The sequence below is a fragment of the Pteropus medius genome, unplaced genomic scaffold, assembly GCF_902729225.1.
Source record: "Pteropus medius unplaced genomic scaffold, Ma_sr-lr_union100, whole genome shotgun sequence".
Classification (NCBI taxonomy): domain Eukaryota; kingdom Metazoa; phylum Chordata; class Mammalia; order Chiroptera; family Pteropodidae; genus Pteropus; species Pteropus medius.
In genome coordinates this window covers 23,728,315-23,739,066 of record NW_024351073.1, presented here as the reverse complement: position 1 = coordinate 23,739,066, position 10,752 = coordinate 23,728,315, and the positions used below count along the sequence as shown (strand labels likewise).

General features: G+C 53.1%; 1 protein-coding gene across 1 annotated transcript in view; it reads left to right on the top strand.

Moving 5' to 3' along the window:
* Positions 1–307: 307 nt before the first annotated feature.
* Positions 308–10,752, top strand: part of ADAMTS16 (ADAM metallopeptidase with thrombospondin type 1 motif 16) — a 104,658-nt gene continuing 94,213 nt past the window's right edge. The window contains exons 1-3 of the mRNA XM_039842536.1: positions 308–367; positions 412–553; positions 6,656–6,981. Of these exons, the coding sequence (XP_039698470.1) occupies positions 308–367; positions 412–553; positions 6,656–6,981 (528 nt within the window). The remainder of the gene's footprint in view (positions 368–411; positions 554–6,655; positions 6,982–10,752) is intronic.

The following is a 10,752-nucleotide window of genomic DNA, read 5'->3' as shown; positions in this document are numbered from 1 at the left end:
CCTCTGTCCTTCGCCCCTCCTGCCCTCTCCCGGGTTCTCCCGCCTCGCGGGCGGGCGCTCCGCCGCCCCCGCGGCCGCGGCCACCACTCCGCCCCCCACGCGGCTCGGAGCCGCATAATAACCGGGCGCGGGCGGCGCAGTCACCGCGGGATCGGGTGCTGGGTGCCGCCTGCACGCCGCCCGACTGTGGACCATCCCGCGGACCCCGGGGCCCGGGCCCGTCGGAGCGCCCCGGATGAAGCCTTGCGCTCTGCCCTCGGGGGCGCCGCGCGGGCGGCAGGCGCGGGGCGCGCGGGGCAGCGGGGCCATGCGGGGCCCCGGCTGCGCGGCGCTCTGGGTGCTGCTGCTGGCGCAGGCGGGAGCGCAGGTGAGTGCAGACGGCCGCGCCGGGCCCCGGGTCCCCTCGCGCAGGTCCGCGCCTCACCGCGGTGTCGCCGCGTCTTCCAGCAGGCACCTGCGCGCGCCGTGGGACCCGCAGCGGCCTCGCCGGGGACCTGGAGCGTCGGGCGTCGCCCCGGCCCCGCGGAGCCGCCGGGCTGGGTGGAAGCGGGCGGTAAGTGCGCGGGCGGAGGGGCGGTGCGGGGCCGGCGCGGGCAGCGAGGTGCGGGGTCGCGTCGCCGTTAACACCCGGCCCCGCTTCCTTCTCGCCTCGCGAGCGAGCACCTCAGAGGCCGCGTTCACCGTGTTTGCGTTTTGTGCCCTGGTGAAGCAGCGGTGACTCGCCTCCGTCATTCCCACTAACGGAACAGATTTTATTTCTTAAAAAAGAGCCGAGGCGGAATGTGCAGGCCGCGCGGCTGTGCGCGCATCAAAGCGACTGCAAAGGGCGCATCCATCGCCGCCGCGCCCCCTCCCGCCTCTTAAACTGAGGTCCGTCCTCGACTCTCAGAGAGGAGGCTGAAGGCAATCGCCTCGGCTCAGTACTTGTCATCATAGTATCAAAGATGATGCTCCGCAAGGATCGGAGTAATTCGCATCCGGTGGCAGAAGCACCGTCCATGTCCTGTGCCGAGATCGGCCGTAAGAACAAATCCGATCCTTTTGCTGCGTGGTTTTCACTTCGGCCTCTCACCAGCGGCGTTGGCGGGGTCCGCGCTTGCTGGGGGCGGACCTTGTGTCCTGAGCTGCGTTGGGGCACATGGGCAAGCAGGTGTCAGACGTGGGCGGCCAGGTGTCTTTTATCTGAACCCAGTCCATTGGCAATTACTCAATATTAACACTTTGCATAATTTCCAAAAGTAAACGATCATCTCAAATGTAAGTAATGACTTTTAGAGAAAGACCTAGTAGCTTTGATTATCCCAACATATTTTCAGAAATTCTAGGGAATTAAAGAGTTAATAATCCAAAATACCTGAATATAGTTTCTTTGCCTTGATAAAATTACCTAAAGGCAATCATTTAATGTATGCATTAGCCATTGAAATTATCTCCTCCTGAATGAGTATATATGAATAGTCTGTAATAAGGTGATAAACCGGACAAACGCATGAACATAGGACCTTTTCCAGGACCACCAGAGGGCGCTAGATGTAAATGATATAAAAATTTTTTAAATTACTTTTACTCTGTATTTAAAGCTTGACTTTTTGGGGTTGCCTTGGTCTTCTTGATTGTTTCTCTTACAGTGCATTCCACAGCATAATTATCTGCATTGAACGTTAATTCCCCTCGCACGCTTAAAAACAAGAATTTTGTAAAAATTCTTCTCTAAAATCATGAAAATTCCTGAAGGTCTCAGGGGATTTTCAGAGCACTTTATAGCGTTTGTGAAGTTTGCGTTACGATGGGAGCATTGCAGACAGAGAACCTTGTGTGTCCCAGAGGAGAATTCGAGACTTCAGACCTAAGTGTGCTTGTCTAAACTCCGGGAGAAAACTCCTGTGCTCTGGCCCCGGCTGGCACGTGGCTCCAGCCACAGGGCACCACGGCGGGTGTCACAGCCCAGATTTTTCACGACAGCCACTTACCTCACTTGGTCAGACCCTGGAGCGGGCGGGAGGTGTCATCTACCATTAGCAGAGTCCTAGCTCAGTGACCAGACCGCCCTTGCCCCCTGCCCCCCACCCCCCTGTGTTTTAGGTGGGGCCTGGCTTGAGAGGGTGGGTGTCGGTGGGCAGCTGTCACACTAATGTGGGGAGCCACTTTCTCGTTTCTATCTAGAACCACAGATCTAGGGCGCCCCGTGCGTGACCCGGGAGTCCGCTTACTGTGGGAAGCCTAGGTGTCCGTTACGTAAGTTGAAATAACTCTTTTGGTCATAACTTCTGCTTAATGCATATTTCAAACTATATTGTGAAGCTTCTGGGTACCTGGAGTAACTACCCAGTAAGAAGGGGCCCCCATATGCTCCCAGGCAACGAGGGACTACTAAATTGACGTATATTCTGTTTTCAGATGTCAGGAACTCCCATATCATTTTGACTAATCAGCGTTGCTTTTCCTTAATAGGGGACCAGGACGCTTTTTTCCTAAAAATTTACCATTGTAATAAAAGTAGTCATTGTTAGGAGCAGAGACGTGTCACAGGTTTGCTAACTTTTTAATTCTAGAATGAGTTCAGTTCCAGGACAAGGTTTCAGAAGCTGCTCAGAACCTCGTTTTATTGGGCATGAAGGGTCGGTGCACGTGTGTGCGTGGGACTGATATCGATTCACATTCAGACATTCACGTCCCATGCGGGGGGCCGTGTTTTTAGCCTGGCTCAGCGGTCTGTGTGTCAACGTTCAACCACAGGCCCTGTGGAGCTGCAAGTCACCAGTTCTCACGGGGCACACTCCCACTGTGACTATGGGTGTGATGGCACCAAACAGAGTTAGAACACAGCGTGCACAGGCAGCTCTGGCGGCTCGTCACGCCAGCCCATGCGCACACACAGCTGGTCCACACCCTCCGCCCGAAACCAGAGCATTCCCAGACTCAGTGTCGTAGTCAAAAAAAACCTCTTGAAAACCAGTAGCCCAGGGCACCAGCTGGAGCAGATTGTGCATTTTTTCTCCCGAAAAAAAAAAAATGTATGTAGGACTGAAGTCTTATTTAAAGGATTCTCGGAGGTCAGGAATCACTCTAAGTTATTTTCTTGAAATCACGAGGCAATGCTTTGGGGGATTATGATCTTAAAACACAAGCTCAAAAGTTAAAATTTCCAGTTTATTACAATTAAGTCTCGACTTCTCTCCAAATAGTAATAAGTGTATGGCGAGATGCCGTGCCTGTCGCGTTCGTTCATGGAATTCTTTAGTTATGACCCATTTCACATAGATTTATACGTGACTGGGAGTGTGTATTTGACATCAGGGACTGCTTCGTGACGGGTTTCTCTCCTTTGGCACTGTTGATATTTTGTGTTGCGAGTCTGTCCCGTGTATCAAAGACTGTGTGGCAGCTTCTGGCATTCGACCCCTAGGTTTACTGTTCCCTCCCACTCTGGGACAACCGGAAATGTCTCCAGACACTTGACCCCTGAGGTTGGGGGAGGGGAGTCCCTCCTGCTTGAGAGCCGGTGGACCAAACTGAAAGACAGGACTTCTTCATTACCCACGGTCTCCCTCATGCTCGGGAAGGGACTGTCATCAATCGCGAGTGGCTTCGCAGTGGTTAGAGCTGGGTGCTGGGGCCAGCACCTGCCAGTCCTCCAGGGATGACTGTTACCCTTTTCAAAAATTTTGTTAGCGGCTTGTTGAAAATCAAAATACATAACTTGACAGTGAAAGAAATCCTAGTAAAAGCGAAATTCAAATGCTCAAACGTCATCATGGCAATTCTTTCCCTGTGTTTTCCTGTTGTCGGTGTCTGGGAGCTCATTTGCTTGCTCAGCATCTGTACGGTGAAAACACTGGAACGCGCTGTGTGCGTCTGTTCGCAACGGCACGTGCGGTGACGTCACGCACATAGCCAAAGGCAGCCGTGGCGGGAGTGTGACACCAGAGAAACCGTTAAATGCTGTAAATCGGGCCGCCGCCCCTCCCCCCGCCCGTGTAGCTGCTCGTCAAGACATCTAGCCGCACTACACTGCATGTGTTTTTGTAAAAGGGTCTTGCCAGGCGTTATTTTGAAAATTAGATATGATCTACCATCCAGAATAAGGTCATAAGAATATGGCTTATATCATCTGGAGACAATTTGCTTTTTTTTAAACGGTCATCATCTTTTTATGTGCAAGGAACGTGCTGATCAGTCAGTGTTCGCAGCGGCCCGCGTGCTTCTGTCTCTACTCCACGGCCTCTGCGGACGGGAGAGGCCTCCCCCAGAGCCCCAGAGGGCAGGGTGACAGGCGATAACGTGGTTAGTCACGCCAGCCTGTCCCCCTTCGTCCAGAAAGCCTTGATGAGGAAGACAGTTCCGCTAGAGGCAAACGAAACAGGCGAGCTTCTCACGTCCGTCTTCCGGAGTGGCCCAGGACAGTCTGCAGTCACGCTCACGCCGGGCACGCAGTCCTGATTCCGTACCCCTGCCTTCGATCATTGCCTACCGATTTACTGGATTTGTTTTGCTTTCTAATGTTCTAAAAAAAATATGCAATAGTCCCAGAGTGTGCTACCCTATGGGACACAGCGCCGTGCTTTGACACATATTTCAATTCTTGGCTGTCTCTTTGCTGCCAGCAGCCGTCGGCTCCCCTCAAAGTGCCCGCCCGTTCGTTCCCTGGGCTGGGGCTAGGCCTGTGGGGTCGCACATCGATGCTCCTGACGCAGGAACCCGGAAGCCCGGGTCGCAGAGGCCGTGCCTGGGGCCCTAGTTGTCCTACCCCTCGGCCAGGCTGGCTGCCAGGCCTCAGCCCTACACCTGTGTGGGCTTAGCACGGGGGTTCCAGGCTGGGCGCTGCCATCCTCGGCCTTCTCTGCGTCCCCCGAACCCAGACACACGCCTTTCTGATTGTCCACCGACTGCCACCCACTCTGCTCCCGTGTGACCACACAGCTGTCTGCCAGGGGAGCACGGGGTCCCGTGGACAGGTGCCTTCTGATGAAGAGTTTTGGTTGTGAAGAAAACCTTTTTCCAGAAGAAAATAGTTACCTGAGTACCATTCACTTACGACCAAATACCACTTCTCTACGATGATGTTCTATTGTATTTATGACTCCGCGAAGCGCGTTCAGCTCTCGCTAAGGCTGAAAAGGGTCCCAGTAGTTAAACATCTCACGGAACCGCCTCCTGACAGCACGTACTGGCAATAAAAGAGGAATATCTACATTCTTAGGACGTTAGCTTCGGGGTGAGAGTGTCAGAGTCAGGGTCCCGTCAGGCGAGTGGGAGGAAGCCGTGCTGGCGTCTCTGGGGACCTCACTGTAAGCCCCCTGCTGTGGCGGCCTGACGTCCTTTCAGAAACATCTGGGACGGAGCCCGGGGGAGGGCTGATGTCATGCCAACCTGCTCTTTCCCGGCGACTGGCCAACGTGCCAGAGAAGAGCAGGCCCCCTCACCGCCTGCGTGCAGATGAAGGCAGATGGCCGTGTGTTTGCATGTCTTAAAGGCACAAACCAAGGTGTAAACCATCATTAACTCAAGTATCCTGCAAGCCCAGCCTTGACAGTCCACCTTCGCATGGTCAGAAAGTCCAGGCCTGCGCGTAGTAGGGGGAGCATGAAGCCATCTCTTCCTCAGGTGAGACCTGTCCTGCTCGGGACAGAAGCAACGTCTCCTGAGCCCTGGAGAGCGGAGATGGTGTCGTTTGGTGCTGAGACAACAAGCCCGGGCTACACGACGAAATCGAATCATCTTGATCAGGTCCAACCTCTCTGGAGAAGCTCACGGCAGTGTCCCCAGGAAGCCGGTGGAGGCCTCTGCCCGCGGTTCCGACGGGGCTGCTGGGCCCCGTGCTCTTCACAGCGAGGGAAAAGGCTCCGACGGGCACCGCGTGCAAGCCGAAGGCCGTCTGCGATTGCAGCCCCGCCCGCCGCCCCGGCCTCGGACGGCCCCTCGGGGTGTTCTCGACTTGTGAAAAAGAAACCACCGTTTATTGGAATGTGTGTTGGGCTAGCATGCTGTGGATTCGAGGGAGCCTAGCGCTCCGTGAGTGTGAAGTATGACCAAGTGCTCGGCACACGGGAGGGTCCCCAGGGGCTTTGCCCCGAAGCAAGCACACGTGTGTGAGCGTGTCCGGATGCGGATGTCCCCAAAACCGATGCGTGTGCGCTCCCCCTCCCCTCCTGGGTACCGCATGCTTCATAATGAAACATCGAAAACTAAGCAGCGAAGAACAACACCACGTTTGTCTTCTTAACTGTTTTCTGAAGAATTGTCAGCATTTTTAAGCTAAGGTTTTGTTTTTTTTTCTTAGCGCAATGTGGATGTTTGTAAAAGACAGAATGCGAGCAAAGGAATACTTAGAATCATAAAGATGATTGCGTTTGATCATCACCCTACAGTAAAATGTTTGAAATGTGATCGCGAACGTCCCTTTTTCGGTTCTGTTTGGTCTGTGATCTGTTTCTCCTCTGGGTGACATTGAACTTGGCGGGTGGGGAACGACAGGCCGTGGGAGCAGCCACTCCTACCGCCTTCCCTCCGGCCTCTGATTCTGTGCCTCTGAGCAGGGGTCGAAGCTGAGAGTGCCCGCGTCGTGAAGGTGTCGCCCGGACACCTTCCCTTTGAAAGCGCCTGCTCTTTCCAGAATCCTGCACTGTCTCAGAGGCCCCCGCTCTTGTGCTTTCAGAATATGACCTGGTGTCTCCCTACGAGGTGGACCGCGATGGCAACTACGTGTCGCAGGCGGTCACGCACGCCCGGAGGAGGAGGCGGGCGCCGGCCCAGCGGGGCGGGAGCTCACTGCACCTCCGGCTGACCGGCTTCAGGCGCGACTTCCACCTGCAGCTGGAGACGTCCCGCAAGCTGGTGGCTCCGGGGTTCGTCGTGCAGACGCTGGGGAAGGGGGGCACCAGGTCCGTGCAGCCCTTCCCGCCCGAGGAGTTCTGCTTCTACCAAGGCTCCCTGCGCTCCCACGAAAACTCCTCCGTGGCCCTCTCCACCTGCGAAGGCTTGGTGAGTACTGACCGCTCTGGCCTCCTGCGCTGAGGCTGCGGGGACGGTGGGTACCACGGGGACGGTGACACCGTGGGGACAGTGGGTTCCGCTCTGGCCGCCAGCACTGCTGCCTGCCTTGTCCGTCTGGAAACAGCGCACGGTCCCGCCGTTTGCCGCCGTCGCTGCTCTGGAACATTCGCGGGACAGCGCCGCGGTCCGAAGCCGGGCGTCCGCGTGGGGGCCGCCTCTGACGGCCTTGGCTTCCTGCAGGACGGTTCTGGTCTGACTTACTGGTCCGTTACCGACGCTGGGGCAGCGTCTTCACGTGGGATAGAACCGCCCAGGCGATCGGCCAAGGGAGCTGTCCGACCGGACGGCGTTGCCCCCGGGATTGTGATGATGTCGGCCGCCCGCGGGCCGGGGCGCTCGTGCCGGACGGGCCGACGAAGCCGTGGCAGGGCCGCGCTGGTCTTCCCGGACGGGCGGGTCTGTTGGCACATCTCCATCTCCTTAGGACCTGATTTAGACATTGAGCCTCACGTAGATGCTCCAGGTGGTCCCCTTGGCTGGGACCCTAGAGTGAGGAGCATCTGGCCAGGTCGAGAAGACATAGGTATCCTTCTGGCTGACCCAAGCTGAAATCTTAATGGCTTGTCTTTCGCTCTTCTTAAGATATTTCCATATGTTTAGGAAAGAAAAGCTTATTATAGTTCTCAGTACAAGTTGGTGGGTCACTCGCGGACGCAAGAGACGTGACTTAGGTGGCAGAGTGGAGCCGTGCGGCCTGAACCGTGTAAGGTGTGACCGTGTGTGAGATTTGGCAGACAGGCTTCTGAGCATTCGTTACATCTTTAGAAAGTGTTTTCAGTCTGTCTTAAATGGCTTTTCCTCTTTCAAAAGAGGAGACTCAGACTCTAGTTATCGAAAAGATTTGGGGTACGTGTCTGTGAGTCGTGGATGCTGACGCGGCATTCATAACCAGTTTCTTAAAATACCGCGTATGTGTAAATGCTAAGTCTCATTAATTTAAAAAATATATTGACTCTGCTTTCTAGGGGAATTTGGTGCGAGTCGGTTTTTAATCTGCTTTCGTTTGTAAAAGGCTTTGGCTTGAGAATGGGTCCGGCCGGAGTCGCCAAGCCCAGGGAGGTGGTTACCCGGCAAACTCGGCAAGCATGGGACAGCGTGGCTGATTTCTCTCATCTCCTCCCAGGAAAACTGCGTCTTCCTCAGTTAAAGGCCTAAACTGTTCACGCGATGCCCCGCGGAAGAGCTCTCTTTCTTGGCTCTCTTCAGCCGAGGTTCAGAGCAGAATGGAAGCCACCTGTGTGGCAGGGACATGTGTCACGTTCTTCCGCACGTGGCACCCTTGGATCTGTTTGTAGAGATTGGGTGAGGTGCTTCCCGCTCACCCAGCGGGGGAGCAGGCTCACTGACGCTGGGGTCCCTGTGGGCCAGGGCTCCCCACGACCACCCATCAACAGACAAGGTATCGGTGAGGCTGGAATTAACGTGTTTGGAAAATTAACGGTGAAAGCAAACAGATTTCTGTTTCAGTGACTGGACTATTAAATCCCGGTATTTATTATCCGGAGGAGTCTTTCTTTTCTGTTCCTTTTTGCTTCTTTATCTTTCACGTAGCTGTGGCTTACAGCTTCTGCTGTTGACTCTCCTTGCGTTCAGAGAGAGGAGACTGTGTGCACCATGGAGCCGCCGGTGGCGGCTCTCGATGGCTGGTGACCAACAGCTCTGTGACGATTGACAACGGCCTCAGGCGTGAGCCTTCACACGTCCGTCCCACACCAAGTCAGCCTGTAAGCTCTTTAAGATGCCTTGTTCCATTCATCTTTAGATCCTCAAGTTCCTGTAGAAACTAACTAGAATCCTCTTTTTATAATGAATGATCGTATTTCAAATTTACAAACAAAAATACTGTATCTTCTCAGTCTCTAGTCGAGGTATGAATACATATAAAATTAATTTCATAATTCTCTCGTCTGATATCTTTTCGTGACTAATGCCAAACAACCTAAATTTTTTTTCCAAGCACACATTTGATTCAGAAGTGCTTTAATTGATAAAATTTCTGACAAACAATTGTTAAAAACACATATTACTCGATACTTTTAATGAGGATTTAAAAATATTTTCCATCGCGCATGACACGATTAGATTTTCTCGAAGGACTTCGTGCACGTTCTGTACTTGGGTTAGAACTTAAGCCAAAAAAAAAAAAATTAAGATAATGTCTACCCTTGGCACAAAATCTGAATGATCCTCTTGTGTAAAGCATTATGTTGGTTATGACATTAAAGCCTAAGACACGTATCACATCTCATGAAATATCGTGAGATATTTCTCGTTTTCAACAATGTTGGGAAACTTGTCGAAGCCGCCATCCTCAGCTCTCTGTGGGGTTCCCCAACCCCGCTTGGAGACTGGCTCTGGACCCCGGTTTGAATCGTTCAGGTCCGGGCACTCTCCAGAAACTCTAGTTACTGAGAGTTTTTCTAAAGCACACAAGGAATCCTAGGAAACTGTCCGAAACGTTGCCAGAATTTCAACGGATGTTGAAAAACGTTCATGAGCGAGAAAATAAAACGTGAGAAGAAAGGAGGAATCGAGGCGGAGACGGTCGTTAGAGACGATCTGGGCTTTAAAAGCGTCACGTCTGAGAAGGCTGCTGATGCCATAACCGGCTGAAAACATGTCCGTCTGGGGAGGCATGTGGGAAAAACCTGGAGAAAGTAAGGTGTTTAGATGAAGTCTGAGCAAACTCATGGTTATTAGGAAGCGTCGAAGGTGAGTGTGGGGAACGGACTGAAAATACTAGATAACGCCATAAATTTCTGCTAATTAAGAATAAATACAGTAAGAAATTTGAAATTGTATTTCATCAGTAGAGGTAGATCAAAGGAACATTGTATAAGTAATCTTTTATTCTTGAACCAACCACGTGTTCTTCTATTAGCTGAAGTCCGCAGCTGTTGGGAACATTAAAAAGCAAAGATTCCTAGTTTTGATGGGACTCGCAAGCATAGCCAGGCTTCACGTGAGGCGGTTCAGGTTGGCCCTGGAAATGCGGGCAGACGTATGCAAGGATGGGTTTAGTGGTTGTTTCATGAAAGTCGAGACAACCGGCCCACGTTCGTACGCTTACCTACTTCCCTCCGAGGGCCCCCTCGGCGAAGACTGAAAAACAGAGTTCTGATCTCCTCAGCCTCCTGCTCATGAACCCCGTGTCCGCCTTACACAGACAGCGCCCTGGGTTCTACCCTTGCCTGCAGCTCTCGCCTTAGAAGAGAAACTCGCTAAACCAAAGGGCACCAACTTATTTCTTTCAAAATAAGGCCGAGTTCCTCATCTCCCCGGGCCCTTAACGAATGTCGTGCCCTCTGCCTGAAGCACAATTTCTGTCCCTCTTCAACTGGTTAAATGTCACGTATTCTTTAGGTCTCAGAAAGTTAATCCCTCTGGTCATCCTTCTCTGGCGCTCCAAGCCAGGTGGGTTCCTCTGTAATGCATTCCTGACTCCTTGAAACAATTATTGAAAGTTAGTCTTATTTTGCTTACTAGGCCATTATTTACCTCTCCCTCAAAATAGTGAGTATCCCAAGGGCAGCGTCATAACTGTCACAACCCATTCAGGACCAGCAGTGTCCCTCACCCAGGGGAGTGACCGGGTGGGTGGGTGGAGGGAGGAGTGGGTAGATAGGTGGGCAGACGATTGAGTAAATGATGGGTGGATGGAGAAGAGGATGGGAAATAAATAGATGGATGGATGGATGG